At 38.9% G+C, this 18109-nt stretch overlaps 1 protein-coding gene across 2 annotated transcripts in view; it reads left to right on the forward strand.

Annotated features, from left to right (window-relative positions):
• CAMK1D (calcium/calmodulin dependent protein kinase ID) overlaps positions 1-18109 on the forward strand; it is a 240257-nt gene that overhangs the window by 179672 nt on the left and 42476 nt on the right. For both annotated transcript variants that reach the window (XM_042468787.1, XM_042468788.1), the window contains 2 exons: positions 9022-9160; positions 14861-14987. In XM_042468787.1, the coding sequence (XP_042324721.1) occupies positions 9022-9160; positions 14861-14987 (266 nt within the window). The remainder of the gene's footprint in view (positions 1-9021; positions 9161-14860; positions 14988-18109) is intronic.

Consider the following 18109-nt stretch of genomic DNA (forward strand, 5'->3'; position numbering starts at 1 on the left):
CCCCAGTGGTGGTGTGTGTGCATAGCTTGCCACCATTGGGAACAACAGGCGTTCAGGTATGCCCCCATCCTGTTGTCCTCAATGGTGGCACCGCCACTGGAAACAGCAGGGGCTGTCCCTAATAGTGACATGCTACGTGCATCTGCCACCATTGGGGACAATGTGGGCTTGCTGTCCCCGGATGCTCAGATCCACAGATGGCAATTCCACAGATACCAAGGTTCCACTGTACAATCAGTGGCAAATGTCTGTTTATAGCCTTTATAGACTTTAGTGTGACATCTGACTCCATGAATTTTACAGAGGAACCTGGCTAAGTTAAACATGGAACCTAGACTGTTATATTTGCTAAAAGCCCTTTATAAAAAAATACATGCCTGAAAGTGGATACTGGACCATTGGCTCACTTACACAGAATATATCCACCAATAAAAAAGGATGTATTTTGACCTCAATGTTGTTTAATCTTTATGTCATTCTATAGATGTCCACATGCCACAGATTCTTAACAGACATTAATATTCTTCTGTATGGAGATGATATGGTTCTAATTGGTTATTCCCAAGTAGGTTTGAGAAGACTGTTAAGGAAATTTAGTGGCTATTATACTGCTAACTATTTGAACACCTGAAGCAACACATTTTGGCATGTGTGCTTTGGGCCTTAGAAGATCTGGTCATTTTCTTCTTTCTTTTATCTTTCCTTTCTCTTCCTCTCTGCTAGCTCTCTCTTGAGAATGTAGCTAGCTTAGGATAATGGCCTAACTAACTTTTCTTTCATTGGGTGGAATTCCTACAACAAAGCTAATTCATTTTTTTCCCTTCTGAGTTTGTCTTGTTGGTACCTCACATGCCTCAGTTTACCTCATTTGTTTACACTACAGTAAAAATACATTGCGCTGAGAATAAAATGGTAATGAAATCTTGGTAGCCCAACATTTCTGCATAAATTTTAGTTGGATTCCCCAGTAAGGGTGAAAAATTACATCAGCTTCCCTTCACATGTCCTTGATGAAGAATCTGGTCTGCACGTCTTTGGTCTCCCCTTATAGCTCTCTTGCTATGCAAACACAAATAAATCTCACAATTTGACCATTCTGTTGAAGTTTAAGCTTTCAGGTGCAACTATTGTGGCAAGCAAATCTTGTAATTTTTAAGCAAATCTTCATATTATAAGTCATGAAGTCAACCAATTGCAGAGAAAGGATCAAGCTAATGTGGTCTGTCAGATCAACTTTTTTTGCTACTGACAATCTAGAGCAGCAGCGTAACTGATAGCCTCAACACATCACATTGCTGCCTGTGTTTGCCACACATCCCTCTATCACCTAATGGCTTTATGCCTTTATGGTTTATGCCCATTTTATGCCTATCTGTTTCAGTGATGATCATAAGAATGTATTAAGAACATGCTTGTTGGGTTACATTGACAATTTAACCTGTCCATAATCTTCTCACTAGTAATGCTAGTCATATGACTTAGTGGTTTTCAAAACATTACAAATGTGCTCTCATTATCTGTTGATCAGAATCTGGTATGAGGTTCAGTTTCGGTGTCATGGCTGCTAACCACTGAAATACCTGTTCTACGTGAAATTGTTTAATGAACTTTTTAAAAGATGTCTCAGTTAGTAGTCATCACCGCACTTTATAACTATCTTTAGTAAACTATTTACAAGTAATTAATTGTGTTAATCCACTAGGGATTCTGTTTGTGTGAGTGAATTGCATTGGTGTAAGAAATTGGTAATCTTTGCTATAACCTTTGCCCACAATATGTGTATGTGTGTGTGTGTGTGTACACAATGTGTATGTATATGAGTAAGTGAATATAGTATAATATAGAAAGAATATATTATATTGAGACTAATCAGAGTCAATAAACCTCAGGTTGTCTGCTAATGACCTGTGAGAGAATCTGTACAATCCAGTTATCATATCAGACAAAAATGCTGGAGAAAGAGGTAGTTGCCCTACACATATGAAATTCTTCTTTACAAATCTCCCAAATATATTTTGCAATAATTTCCAGATACTGTGGGGTGAAACAGCCTACCCCGAAAGGACGGCGTCAAGCTGCCTCTTCTGAAGCTGGATTGGGGCTGCGGCAAGCACATGCCTGCACCACGGTCAGAAGTCAGCTTCATGATGCTTCAGTGGTGTGCGGCATGTAAACATCATGCCCTCGGTGCGCCTGGAAGCCGGCAGCTTGAAACCAGCTTCCAGACAGTTTCAAAGTGTGTGTTGTCTGAAGCCGCCTGGAAGCAGACTTTTTTTTACCCATCTATTCAGGCTCATAGTTAGTTTTAGTAGATGAAGCAGCAAGGGCATATATAATCCTGTTCACCTAATCCCCAACACTTTAGCGATGTTTAAGGGGTGCTGAAGGCCACACACCATTTCCCCTGGTGCAGAACCAAGTCAAACAACAACTACTACATTTAATTAGATGTTAACATAAAGTTAAAATGTACTTTTCCCAACACCTTTATTGTCTTTTTAAAAATGCAATAAAGAATTCATTTTTCAAGCTGAACTTTGGCTAAGGCTAATATTTTTGTTCTAGGAAGGAGGTACATAAATCTTTTCCAAAGGCATAGAATCAGGTCTGACAACCATTACTATGTTTAATTGAATGTCAAGTGGATATTCTTTTCAACATCTGTAGACATCACTGGATATCTACTGTGAATTTTTTAGAGTTAATGGAATAAATATTTTGCATATACATATAAAAAAACAACAGGTTGTTTCAGTCCCGAATATCTGGAATGGGATGCAGCGTTCAAACAAACAAAGTGTGAATAACTGAATTTCTAAACATGATAGCTTAGCAATTGACCAGGCTTTACAGAAGTTCAGAGTATTCTTTTACTTCTGAGCATAGCAGTCTGTGTTTATTTTCCTTGCTTAATCACCCCACTAAAATTAACAAATATACCCACTGGTATGTAATATTTCCCCTCCTCTCTAGTTTCACAGTTATACATCTTGATGCTAGAAATGAGTGAATCAAAGGGTCAGATCTCCTAGTCCCCAGCCACATACATCCCCACAATGTTTGTTTTTGTGTGCCTTCAAGTCGTATTCAAGGCACACCTGTCAAGGGGTATTCTTGACAAGATTTGTCCAGAAGGGGGTTGGCTTTGACTTACTCTGAGGCTGAGAGAGGGTGACGTGCCCAAGGTTACCCAGTGGGTTTCCATGGCCAAGTCTCCAAAGTCATAGTCCAAAGACCAAATTACTGCGCTATGCTGAGACTACTCTTGACAGCATCTCAAAAAGACAAAATTGATTGCCTTGTGCCACCTGCTGATTTTCCTGCAGGGAAGCTTAATGGTTTGTTAAATTCATGCTCAGCGAGGATCAATGAGAGGAAACTCCCTAGGGAATACCCATTTTAATCTGGCTGCTGCATCAAATTTTATTTGCAATTCTCTATGCAAGAGGGTGAAAATAATATTCAGTGTATTGAAAAAGAAGCATAAACGGAGACCATTCAACAAATCTCTGGAAGAGAAATTGAGCAAGGAGAAGTTTTAATTAAGTGAAAATGTTTAACCAGTTGGGACTGAAAGATTAAATAAAAGAACACAAAGAATCTTGGCACATACATATAATAATCAGCTATAAACCAGTTAAAGAGTGTTAATTAATTAGTCTGTAAAATTATATGAAGCTATGGAATTCTTCACAGAATTTTATCTTCAAATACTTACAGTTTGGAGGGAGCACTTTCAGAGAACTTGTGTGCCTTCAAGTCGTATTCCTCCATCCCTGAGTTACTAGTCTTTGATGTTCTTTTGCACAATTTTGCAGATTGACTTGCCATTTCTTATAGCCAACTGGGGATCAATTTGTAAATATGGCAACACCATGCAGCGAAGCAGAGCATTGTCTACTGGGATCTAATAAAGCTTTCTCATTGTTGTCTGAATGAGAGGAAAGATGTATCCATATTACAGAAATAAAGTAGTTCGACATCACTTTAACCATCATGACTCATCCTGTGGAATCTTGGGATTTGTAGTTGGTGAACTATTCAGCATGATCTGTCAGAGACCTCTGGTGTCTATAGTTAATATCTATATTCATCTTGAATCTTGAATCATTATTTATTCAAGAAAAAATGAAAAAGAAGAGGAGGGGGAACCCCAAATTTCTTATTCAATAACCTCAAATTTTTACATTTTTAAATTGTATCAAAAATATCTATTCACCAATATATTCAATATGTTCAAATCATGTCTTTTTAACAATGAATTTGCTCTTATCTCTGATTTAAGAAGCACTACTTAATGCCCAGGAATCCGCACGGTTCAGTCAACTATCTATTTCTTTAATCAATAGCGTATCTGTTTTTCTAATTTATGCTTGAATCCCATAAAATTCATTTAAATGTCAAAATAAACATCAGAGAAAAGGGAACAAAGGGGGAAACTGCATCAAAATTACTCCCTTCAGGTGGCACTTCCAAGGCTCGGCTAAAACTTCCTCTGGAAGGGAGAGAGAGAGAGAGAGAGAGAGAGAGAGAGGATTTGAAACCTCCATCGAGCCCCTCTTTGAATACCCCTTACCAATGGTGTAATTTTGGGTCATTCTGATGTTGCACTGGTGACCCCAACACTGCACCATCCGATCAGTCTCAACTCGGATGAGTTGTAGACCTCTCAACGAGGTGCCATTACCAACCGTAAGCCCATCTATCTTGAACAGTCTTGATGGAGTCAAATACCATCTGTACATCCATTTATTTTTTTAAAAAATTGTCTTGGAAGTATAAAAAAGTATAGCTTATAATTCCACTGTCCACATTCTTCCAGTACTCCATTTCAATATAACAGTGGATACTTGCTTTAGGCAGGGGATCCGGTCTGGACACACACACACACCCCGTGTAAGGTGAATAACAGGTATGCTTGAGCCCCATTGAACATAATGGGGCTCTGGCACAGTGGCGTACACACGCCATTCATTCTATTGCAGCACAGCTTCATCATAAGCTGAAAGCTGCGTATAGTGCGTCTGTATATGGCACGGGCGCACTGTATATCCAAAATTTTCTGCCCATTTAACCATGCACTCCTTGACCAAATCCTCTAAACCTGATTTTAACATTTTATACATTTTTCCAATCAAATGTTCACCATCTTCACATCAGTTCACATTCACTTCTTTCTCTTTCAGATCTCAAAGTTCTTTTATCTACTTTACATCTTTCAAAAAGTTACTGATATCTATATCAATTTAAATTAGTACTATGTTTTATTCATCCTTCATGTGATTTGTTTAAGTTCATTTTCATTTTCAAATTCATTTTTTTCCTATTTAAGTAGATCTTTCTAGGGTAATTCACTTCTTAGTAGAAGCTTTATCTCTTCTAAATAATGTTTCTTGAGCAGAAACCCAAAGTAGTATTTTAGGAAAAAATCAAGCTTTGTATTAATTCCATGCTCTTAAAATTCCATTCAGTTCAGCAGTTTTGATGACAGTAGCACTTTTCATGATTGGTTGTGGGGAAAAAGCACACCTCACCTCCAGTATGAAAAACACTCTGGAGAGCAGAGGAAAGGTATACAAATCAGATAAAATTTCCATATCGGTGCACAATTTAGGGAACATGCATCTGACAAATGCAAAGTTTTCCTGAGGGGGGAAAATACAAAGTCTTGCGACCTGATCCATAACAAGGAAGTAAATGCAGGCAGAATTCAGAGAAGCATAGTGAAATTAATGCTAATTTTTATATCCCAAGCTGTAGCAGCAAACACACATCCAGACAGAGACAAAAACTATCACTAAGGGGGTGGGGGGTGCAGATTGCACCAAGTGACACCCTAAGGGGAGGTGACACCACTTCTCCTCAAACATCTAGTTTTTGGCAGAATGGGGCTGTGGCATTTGCCTGTGTCCCATTAAAATGCTGAAGAGATTATGTGAGTGGGGTGAGGCTCAATGGAAGGAGAAAGGATTGGTTCTAGTTTTTTTATTCTTTTAGAAATAATGAATTTAATTATTTTTTGGCAGGGGGGGGGAATAAAATTTTTGTTATTCTTTTTAATTTTTCTTTAAAACATCACCTTTTACTAAATTTTCACTTCAATCACACGAAACTATGTACAGTCGGTCCTTCTTATACATGGACTTTTTTATACACTGATTCAAGCATCCACGGTTTTAAAATGTTCAAATAAAGTATAAATTTCAAATATCAAACCATGATTTTTCATTTTTTATAAGGGACACCATTTTGCTATGTCATTATAGTTAATGGGACTTGAGCATCCACAGATTTTGTTATCCACAGGGGATCTTGGAACCAAACCCCAGCGTATAACAAGGGTCCACTGTATATGTTAATGCACTGAGGCTGTGCGTATGATATTGTAATTTAAAGGTAAAATTTTAATTTTGCTGTGATATACAGGAATTACGATGACTGTGTAACATTAGTACCAAAAAATGACTAAAGATCCTGTATGGTGTGGAATGGGAGTAAGTCAATGGAGGGTGACACCATGAGTTACTTCACTGGGTATCACCAACCAAAATGATGCCACTGCCCACAACAGCTTCCCAAATCCTGTAAACCTGCTAGCTAGCTTGCCTCCCTTTGGGAACACTTCCTTCCATCACTCCTATTGTCCTAGTTCTGCTCTAGTCTTTGGTTCTTGCCTTCCTCCAATCTCCATCTTTCAGGCACTTGCATAAACTTGTAGGCCAAACCATAGAGTTCAGCAGCCAATAGACCTCCAAGAGGAATATTGAAATGTGGAAATGCGTATTTAAGCAGTGCAGGTGCAGCCTGAGTTCCTTCTTTCTTCAGTAGAACAGATCTCCCAGAATCTCCAAACCAGCATAGTCACTGGGCACTGTAATTCCCCAGGCTTCACAACAGAGTACTTTCTCTGGTCTTTTTTTCTTTCTCCAGAGATCAGAGCAGTAACAGTTAAATATAGGGGGTGGGGGAACTGGGGCTGCATAGAGAGAAGGACCAGATACATTTGTGGATTGTTCAGGTGTGTTCTTGGATTTTTGCATTTTTCTGTGGTGATATACACAGTGCCAGCAATGCAGATCTAAACTATTTGTAAATCTATCTAACTGATGAAACCAGAACATCAAGACATAGGAGATTAGCACACTGGCTTTCATTCCTGCGATAGGTCCGGGATGTGAACTCACAGAGACGGACTGTGTGGAGATGATCAAACAGTAAACTTCCATCCTCCTCCCATGATTAATTCGAATTTAAAGTGTCCAAATAGCACAATCAAGGTTCATACCCCTGTGCATTTCTCCCTCTCTTCTCCAGTCAGTAAGTTGCAATTGCCAGCCTCCATGATGCTTTACTGATGGGACAAGTGCACTGGTTGCGATTTACTGACAGGAGAAGGACGGGTGAAAAGTTCTGGAGTGTGAACCCCAATTGTACTATTTGGTTGTTTTAAATTTGAATTAATCACAGGAGGAGGACAAAAGCCTCCTGTGTGATAATGCCCTATCACACAGCTCCATCCCCAGGCAGTATTCATCCCGTATGTGACCAGGGCTTCTCCCAGACCCTTTAAAGAACAGGAAAATCTCATCCTTCAAAAGGTCCAGGAGAAGCTCAGGTCAGGTACAGGATGAGTACTGCCCAGGGATGGAGCTGTGTGATAGAATCTGTCTCACTTAGCATAAGAATGAAGGCCAGTGTGCAAATCTCCTATATTGGACCATAGTTTAATGAAGGAACTAGGGCTCTCAGCACACTTCCACTCTATAGCCTTTGTGGGTCTTTGCAGTAGTGATGAAATTTAAGCTGGTGTAAAGCAAGTGTATGTTTATTTGGTAGATGTAAACTTGTCACTGCTCAAATGGAAAACTGGAGTAATAAAATTTCCTCTTGCAATGAAATAAAAAGTCTGATAAACTACTAGAGACTCTAGTAGTTTATTATACTGCTTTGATTAATTTTTTTTAAAAAGAAAACTTCAATCTGTTATTTTTGGATGCCAAATGACACAGCTTACAATATACATCTCAGATGAATTTTGTGTTTTTAATGTTCTTTTCCCCCATTTGAAATAAGGAGATCTTATATTTAATTCATTGGAGCAATTAAATTTCTTCCCCCTTACAATTTTATAGACTCACTAGATCAGTCACGTCTTTGCTTCCCTTTTGTCTACTGAGTGCTATTACTGTGCAAGATTTTGAAAGGTCCTGTTTTTCATTTAAGACAGTTCTGGAAATCCTTGTCATTTATTCCCTAGCAGAGCAATGGAAAGTCATACTGTTAAGTTGCATGCTAGACTGGTCAAGTTTCATTTACGTCTTCATGCTTTAGATACCAGGATAGCTTCTAAATACTGTTCTTCTCACAACCTGTGACCTCTTATGTTCTCTGTCAAGGACATTCTAAACCCAAGCCTAACAGAATAGATTACAGAGTTATGAGATGAGCAGGAATTAATTGGCTTTAGCAGTATTTCGTGGAACAAGTTTTAAATGAAACATTTTATGGAAAACACATCCCATATTTTGAAGAGCTATGTTAATATTTAGATATATTGAAGCTGTCTTCTAACCATCTCTTTCCCCAGGAACATCTGTTTTGACATTTCATTCCCATTGTTTTCCCACTGTAATTAACAGAAAACACTATCCATTTGAAAGCATGTTCTGTGCTTTCTAGGAAATGTGTCTGACCTCAGAGCACAATAAATAGTGCACCAAGAAGCAGTTTTTCATATCAGTCTGAAAGCTATTTAGAACAAATGAGCAAAAATAGGTTTAGTCATTGGTGAAAAATGATTTGACTGCAAATTTCAGTTTTCAGTTCTGAGTTGTAATGTTAAGCTAACATAAATGCATATATTAGAAGGAAATGTTGACATATAAGATTCTGTTTCTGTTTTGAAGGCAGATTGTTTCTTTTAACTTTCTTCCTTCTATTGTTTTTTTCTTATCAATCGTCTTCCAGAATGGCACTAACTACATGTATAAATAATTCCATATTCTATTATGTTTATTTTAGAGTATCAGGAGGTGAACTGTTTGACCGCATCGTGGAGAAAGGATTTTATACTGAGAAAGATGCAAGCACTCTGATACGGCAAGTCTTAGATGCTGTGTACTATCTGCACAGAATGGGCATTGTACATAGAGACCTTAAGGTAATATGATTTACTTTTACAATAGATAACACATTACACCAGGATTAGGGAATATGTGACCTCCCAAATGTTGTTGGACTTCCATTTCCATCAGTCCTAGCTAGCATAGGCAATGTTAAGAGCAGATGAAAGTTGTAGTTTTGGCAATAGCTGAAATTGACAACCAATCCAGTGCAGGATTTCATTTGGAGTTTTATACTATATTTAATGGCCTTTCATTTACAGGGAAAACAGTTGTGGTTCCAGTGGAAATAGGTGTTTTAGGATCAATTCCAAATGGACTGAGAAAACATCTGATTGAAATTGCTGTAGATGGGACGATACTAGCCCAGTTACAAAACTTGACTCTGTTTAAACCATGCCACATTATTTGACAATACCTCACTGATTCAGGATTCTTGGATAGTATCTGAATCACTGATGGTCCACAATGTCAGGCATTTGATAGACTGTGGTGGGGGTGATACTGATGATGATGATTTGTGATGGAACTAGATATTTACATTACCCAAGACAGAATCCACATGTTTAATTCTCTTAGTTTCTTCCCCAGTAATGTCTAGTGATAGTCAACATGTGCTGTGATATCATCATTCAGATAGCTTCCACTCATCTCCTCAGCATAGGCTGGCAAGGAAATTCATTGCATCAGATCCAGAGTAATGATATTTTCAGTGGCCTTGAGAACATGAGTAAGTTTGCACACTGGTTTCAGACATATTTAAATTAATCTAACTTATTCTGGAGAGGTTAAGGCATCTTAATAGATTCATTAAATTTATTATGGCATAAAGTCTTGTGGCAGGCTATGCCCCTCTTCTTCAGGTGCAGGAATACTTTTAAAATCATTATTCAAATGTTTTTAATAAGGTTTCCTCAGACATCCTAGCCCTCTTTTGTTTCGAAATATTGGAATGCTGTCTGTTCCGCTTCACTGTTTGCATTATTCTTTGGTTTGATTGTGTAACTGTGATTTACATTTTTATGTAAACTGCTTTGGGACTTATGTCAGCTGCAGCACAGGATAACCAGTGGAATGAGTGAGTAAATGAATGACCAGATCTGCGGGGACAAGAGAGAGAAACTGACATGGCCCACTGTCATTTGTAATGTCAAATCCTATCCCAAGAGGCAGGTTTCTGTGGAAGGTTCTGCCTTCTGTGAACATATGGCTTCTATATTAACAATGATATCTCTGTGACTACAGATGTAGGGAATTTCAGGAGCCTTTATCACATTTCCCTGGATGTTCCTGAGAAAACATAATTGAAATTCAAACCTTTGCATCCTCCATCTTGTCCTCCCTTGATTATTTATGACTGTAGCCATCTGTGCAATTGCGGCTGGTTATGTAAATATTTGGTATACTGGTGGGATTGAAAGTCTTTTACAAACTACTTTTCCTACTTTGTTGTTTTGAGGACAGTAGGAGTTTAGAGTAGAAGTTGGACTCTTAATCATTGTACTTGTCCTGTTTATTAGACTGTTATTTCAATTCAGTTCAGGAATTAGTTGCTTAGTGTCATCTTTTGCTAACCCAGCCTTACCCTGAAATAATGTGATTGCAGGAAATTGCTTATAAGATTTATTCCTGACACAGAAGCTTTGAAGAACAGACGCAAGTAATGCAGACAATGCTTTGGATAAGCTGTTAATATTTTTACACTTTGCACCTAAAGGAATTCCTTAGTTATACTTCTTAAACAAGTTAATCTTATTAGCAACACATGCCAGAGAGAAATATGAAATGTGACTCAAAGGGAGGGTATGGAAAGGGATTGATTTACAAATTACTTGGGAGTTTATGTAAGGACACAGTAATGAAAATAGATCCAATATGTATAAGAATTCTTGGCCGCATTCTTCAGACACTTTTATTGTGAGGGTGTCCCAGAACCAGTTCTGCAGTTGAACAAGTAAAAGACAACTAACATAGCTATCAAGCACTGGCATGAGAGGAGACTATACAAACATCACTAGCTCATAAAGAAGCCAGCAGACACAAGCTAATTGATATAGTGACTCGGCTGTGGCCAGTATGGGAAAGAGTGCGTGCTACAAGAAGGGACAGAAGATCTAAGGCTGGGATCCAGAGAGGCAGGGAAGCAGAGAGAGAGTGGGGAGAAGGAGAGTGAGAATAGAAGCTAGGAAACAGAGGAAAGATACAGGAAGAGAGGAGGGAAACAGTGGAGATGTTCAGACAGGGGAAAAAAAGCTGGGACTAAAAGGCATACTCCCGGCATAATTGTGTGATCATGCTGAAGATTTTCAGACACATCACGCTCATCCAGGACTCATCCCCTGAAGATCCAGCAATGTTCCCGAAACCAAACCATTCCTGGGACTTCCATGTGAGTGGTTTGCTGATGGAGCATTCCTGGATCTTCATGGGATAAGTCCTGGATGAGTATGACATCGTCTGAAAATCTTCAGCATGATTGCTCAATTAGGCCGGGAGTATGCCCTTTGCTCCCAGCTTTCACCCCCATCTGATAATTTCCAGTGAAGAAAACTGACAAAAGCACAGGCAAGGCAGGCATAAGGGAAAAAAAACCAGCCACAAGTAGAGCCGTTCTCAACAGGAACCCAGGCTGCCAGTCCCAAGGACAAGAAATTCTGGGCCTTTGTTCTTCCCTTTCTTCTGAATTCATTATGTCAGTCAGAGGGAGACCTGACTGGTGTGATTTCCTTCACCTTCCCCCAAAGGAATGTTAGTTCTTGCCCCTGACAGGGTTCTACCATCACCTGAAACACCTTACTTGTAGCCACTTGGGAGCCCTTCAGCTTCCCTTTCCTCTCTGGTGGAGTTGTGGGGAGGGTGAAATTTTTGGCTTTCAGTAATAGCTTCACCATAGGGAAGGGTTTTATCAAGCTTTGCAAGATGGTGATGCTTGGAGGTAGCAAGGAAGGAATCGAAAGCTTTCTTGATGGCAATAATGAGTATGAAGCAGTGGAGAAAAGGTTGGTGTTTGCCTAGGTAGGGTTGACCTTATGGCGAACAAGGGATGTACAGCCAGCCCCACATATCCACGGATTTTTTATCCACAGATTCAAGCATCCATGGCTTGAAATATATAAATTATGCAAAGCAAGCCTTGGTTTAGCCATTTTACACAAGGGACACCATTTTACTATGCCACTGTATTTAATAGGACTTGAACATCCATGGATTTTGGTATTCATGGGGGATCTGGAACCAAACCCTAGCAGATACTGAAGGTCCTTTGTGCCTAAAAGTCTCCATGGGCAAGTAAGGCAGTGTTCCATTTCCTGAAAGATCTGCTTAATAAAGAGTATCTTAGCCAGAGGAGGAACTGGAAAAGCTTAATAAATTTCCGAGTAACTCTTAAGTGTTTTGTCCCTTATGGATGAAGGAAAGTAGCTTTAAAGTCTTCTTGCCAAGAGACAGATTCACAGAAGGGCAAGTTTTCAATGCAGCCTAGAGTGACTGCTTAGGAACAAAGCAATTCATGTGACCATGACTTAGCTTGTATTTTTGAATGATAGATAACATTGCTAAAACCACTGCAATGAAATCTGAAAACCAAAACCCACAAGTTCTCGTATCACTGTTGTATTCATGACATGAATAACATAGGCATTTGAATCCATTCAGTGGAAATGCCTATCTAATAATGTGCTGCAAGACAATTCTGCCATAGCTGCTTCCTTAAATGGTGCTGCAGCTCTTTACATCAGCTTTGGGTTTAGACCAGGGAATGCTAAATTGCCCCATCTGTTTCTTGTCATTTCTTGGAAACCCCTGGCTAGAACATACATTGGGTTTATAAAAAGAACATGCTAAATTATGATAGGAATTTGTACCACTTTCTGGGCAACTCTGTTTCCAGTGTTATTATAACTGCTCACCATCCCTCTTTATTTAAGGATTGCCCCAGATAGATGCAAACTGTAGCTTCTGAGAATGCACTAAATTAAACTGGGGGTACTCAGTGTCTCGCCAGCAAAAAGGGACAAGGATTTATCCTGATGAAGAGATTTGATGATGAAGCTGCTACAGCTGTTTATTTGTTCATTTTAACTATAAATGACTGAAAAGATTTCCAGGGCAACTTACAAATCATAAAATTATCAGTCTCCTGTCCCAAGACTTACAATCAGAATTAGACATGAGACCTAAAGTAAAGAGAAAGGCAGAGGGGTCATTGATTAAGTCCAACAGATTTTGGCTCCACTTCTCCCTCTCTGAGGTCAGAGCAGTAGCAATCAGAACATGGAAGGAGAGTCTTTCACCAGAAAACATGTTATACTACAGCAAAGATGAAGGCCAAGGCATGATGGAGCTGTGTCTGGCTGGTCTATGCCCCTCAGAGGCCAAGGCAATAGGAGGTGAAACATGGAGGGAGGTTCCCAGGACTTTTATCTATTAGAGAAAGTATTAATCAAAAGTTAATAACAAGAACAACATCAAAAGTTCATAAAATAAGCATGTCTTGTGGATCAGCAATATCAAAGTTATCAATGTTTAGGGGTTCAGTGTTGGTGTGAATCCAGATTTACATCAGTATAACTCCCTGCAATTTCATAGAAGGTTTTGAATTAGACAAGTAATATATAGAAAAACAGGCTCATCTACCTGGCATCCTTTTTCTGATCACTTGAACATAAATAATGAGGGGAGTTATAGTTGAATAGAATCAATTTTGTTTTGGCAGCTAAAGACATATTTAGACCTACCAATGCTTATATAGGTGCTTCTGTATCCATGGTCCATTACACACTGGCCTGTAAATTTTACAGCATAAAGACTTTCCAAATTATTGTTTTCATTCTATGTGTTCCTGTACAATGTAAGTAATGAGCTTTCCTCTGCATCACTATTGAACTACATGTCATATCATATGTTATAATCGTTAGAATTGTTACCATATATTTTGATGGGATCCCTATATCATTTCAACTTGTGTGCTATACAAACATTCAACATATAAGACCCACATACACACAATTTTACTTGCAGTATGTATTTACCTGTTGAACCTGTTTACTGTCTTGCACCAATTAGAATCACAAACTTGGTCAAAAATACAGTGATCCCGTGCCATACGTGGGCTCCTTATAAGCAGCTTTCAGCATACGCTGAAGCCGCCTGGGAAATGGGCGAGTGCGCGGTGAGCATGAGCCCCATTATATCCAATGGGGCTTGCAAACAGCATGTGCAGCCGTGGGGCGCGTGCGTGGCCACACAGCAAACATGAGTGTCATTGGATATAATGGGGCTCAAGCTTACGCATTTTTTGGTTTACGCAGGGAGGGAGTCTGGAATGGATCCCCCGTGTAAAGCAAGGACCCATTGTATATCTATTCTGCTTACTTAGACTGACCCAGATGCAAAAGAGTAAAACACTCCTCCACCTTTTAATAATAATGTAGAAAGGAAATTTCAGTAGGCACAGTTTTAATCAGTTGTGCTTGTCCAAGTTCTCCTTTCTCCACACCTATTAAAGGTACATGACATCTGGTCACACTACCAAACTACATTATATGTACTAGTAAGTTACAACAAGAATTTTCTGTACTAAGCTGTACTCTGTCAAATAAATGATTTTAAAAGATTATTATAATGATAACCTGGTTGGGAGGTGACATAAAAAGAAATAATTTATCCTCAGATCTTTTTCTTCTGTGATCTTTTAGATTCATGTACCAGGTTTGTTTGTTTTTTAAATATCGTTGCAGCCTGAAAACTTGTTATACTACAGCCAAGATGAAGAATCTAAGATCATGATTAGTGATTTTGGACTATCAAAAATGGAGGGGAAAGGAGATGTCATGTCCACCGCTTGTGGCACCCCTGGTTATGTTGGTAAGTTTAAAACTGTTCCATGTGACCTTGTCAGTGACAAAAATTGCTCTGTTCTCTTCCAACCCTGAGCTGATGATCTTATAATGGCACCATATCAATTCATGTGCAGTTCAACAGTGTTAACTGGCTGTCCCAGAGAAGCTCAAAAAAAAAAAAAATCTTTCTTTTATTGCCTGTCTGAAATAGCAAAAAGGGGAGGGGAGCTGGGCGTTTGTTGTTGTTATTGTTGTTGTTGTTACTGACTCCAGTCAGCCCTGATCCATGACAGCCCTGTGGATGAGACATATTCAAGCCCCATATCCTCCACTGCTCTTCTTAAGTCCTATAGATCCAGGCCTGTGACCTCCCTAATTGAGTCTAGCCATCTGATGTGCAGTCTTCCTCTTTTTCTACTGCCCTCCACCTTTCTAAACACTAATGTCTTTCTGAGTAAGTCATGCTTTCTGGGGATGTCGATGAAATAGGATAGCCTCAGCCTCTTCACCTTGGCATTCAGGGAGAGTTCTGGTTTGATGTGTTCAAGGACCCATTTGTTTGTCTTTTTGACTGTCCACAGTACCTTCAGTACTCTTCTCCTGCACCACGTTTCAAATGAGTTGAATTTTTCCCTATGACTTTTTTTCACTCTCCATCTCTCTCATCCACACATGGTGATGGAGACTACTATGGCTTGAACAATGCTGACTTTAGTGCTCAATTTTATGTCTTTACTGTTTAGAATCTTTAGTTGGGCTTTAGCAGGGCCATAAAGGCTTAAAGGTTTCATGTGACTTGGTTGGGCAAAAGCTGTGAAGACCAACCGTACCAGTGGCAGCTTACTATTACAAGCAAACAGCAGCTTCATTCAACAAACTTCTTTCAACTCTTTGGCACAAGAAGAAAGAGTTTTAAAAACAACACCTTCTCACATGCTGCAGGCCTGATTTAATATTAAACCCTTCGTTCGAGTCAGGTATTTTTTAAATCCCCTCCCCTCTAAAAGGAAATGTTAATTTCACACACACATGTGAAAGAGTGTCATCTAATGTCACTCTTAGGAATGGAAAACACTTAATTAGGCTTTACTAAAAGTTTAGGTCATTGTTTTTATTTCTTTTGTTCTTGTCCTTTATTTGAAAGAGATATACAGTGAAGTATCATCGTTATAGAATGAATTTTCTTGAGGCTGGCATTTACTGCTTATTGGAAAAAAGTGAATGGTGTCCTAAGCTGTGACTTTTCTACCATTAGCTAAAGGCCACTCAGTTGGGTCTGAATATATACACACACACACAGTGTGTGTATATTCTGTCTCCCATTTTAATTAATTATAAAGGATTGTACTCCTCCCTCCCTCAAAGCTGTAGAGGGAGTGTTGGTAGCTATGATATATATGAGGTGCATTTATTTGGAGATTTCTAATTAGACTCTGTGTCCTTTTGGTAAATTGATTTAAAAGACCTTTTGTCAATTTATCTCTGAATGTAGTGCTTTTGTCTAAGGCAGGGGTGGGCCGTCTTTTTCAGGTGGAGAGCTGCACAGATAGCTGGGAAATCTTTTTGGGGCCTCATTGGTGGGCATTGCCAGGAGCTAGGATCATAGAGGGGCAGTCCATAACAACCATCTTTTGCATCACTCATAGATCAATCATTCTCTCCAACTCAGTGATTGCAGGTGAATATTCCCTGTGGAGGGGGAGTCACAGGTACCCCTGAGGTGTACATTGTCTAGATAATAAACAAATTGTGTATGTGGTCATTATTATGTATAAAATTGGAAAAGCCAGATAATGACATACTAGGCATAGATGTCAGTGCCTTAAAAATCTCTATTTTCAGCTTGGTAGCTCTTGCTATTATTGCTCATATATAATTGCATCTAGGTACAGAATAATAACAATCTAAACGAAAACACAGGGAAAGCAACAGAAGAAGGGAATGAAAATAAAAGAGATGCAAAGAGGAGATAAATATGCTTCAGTTTAGTTACTCATGCTTCGTATCAGTATGGGATGAAAACTAAGTAGTTGTGTCAAAGGTTTCATAGAAAGGAGGAGTGAAGTAAATAACAGAATCACACAATAAAAACTGTATTTAAATTAAGCATAAATAAACTATGCAAAAAAACTCTATGGGCTACTTCCTGTTGAATGTTTATTAATCTTATAAAGGTTGACTTGCATAAGAGGATCCAAGATCATCTAGTAAAGTGCTCTACAGAGAAGGATTGCTTAAACTAGGGATGATCAACTTCTTGAGATCTGTGAGCTACACAGATCCCTCTCCCAGACATCACTTGCTCACATCTATCCCCATGCCTGGAAAGAGTCTCTCTGGAGGGCAAGTGTAAATAATATGAGATGTTTTACAGATAAAATCTACTAATGTTTGCATTAGAGAGCTGTGGCATTTCTAGCATTGAAATTCAACAATGAAATATGCACTGATTTTCCTGAAATGTTGCTTAGAGGCAGGAAATATAGTAAAACACTCCATAAATTTGATTTAGAGTTGAATAAACTGTATGGAACACATTTAAGTAGCCAATTCAAAGTCAACTATGGATATAACATAAACTGGTCCTTATATGTAAGGTATTTCCCAGGTTCTTGATGGTCATGTTCTGTGAACCACTGGAAAACTGAGATAACAACAGTGTAAAAACCAAGGCCTCAATTGGCAGCAGTATTCAGTTCCACAGCTTTAACTTTCTCTCCTTCACTAACTGAGCCTTCTCAAAATGTTTTATCCTCATATGAGGTACGTTTGCCTCCAGAGCTGTTCTCCTGTTAGCCCATATACTTCATCCTGACATTTTGTTTGCATACTCTCAATCCCACCCTTTCAAGATGTCTGTTCCTTCCAGTCACCATAGTATCAGAAGAATTTGTTTGGGGAGATTGGAAGGAATAGGTAGGGCCACAAGTCTTTCCTTTATTTATGATTGACCTGGTCAATGTATAGATACCATCCTTGACGTTTTAAGCTTTGCAGTGGAAGACAAAATATGATTAAAATGTGACGTGAAAATATATAATAGTGAGAATGTCTTCATTTATTCAGTTATTACAGTGACCCCTCTGCATTCGCTGGAGTCAGGAGTGCAGAATCCCTGTGAAAATAGGGGGAAATGCAAATAAAAAA

This window comes from Sceloporus undulatus, chromosome 5, assembly GCF_019175285.1.
Source record: "Sceloporus undulatus isolate JIND9_A2432 ecotype Alabama chromosome 5, SceUnd_v1.1, whole genome shotgun sequence".
Taxonomy (NCBI): domain Eukaryota; kingdom Metazoa; phylum Chordata; class Lepidosauria; order Squamata; family Phrynosomatidae; genus Sceloporus; species Sceloporus undulatus.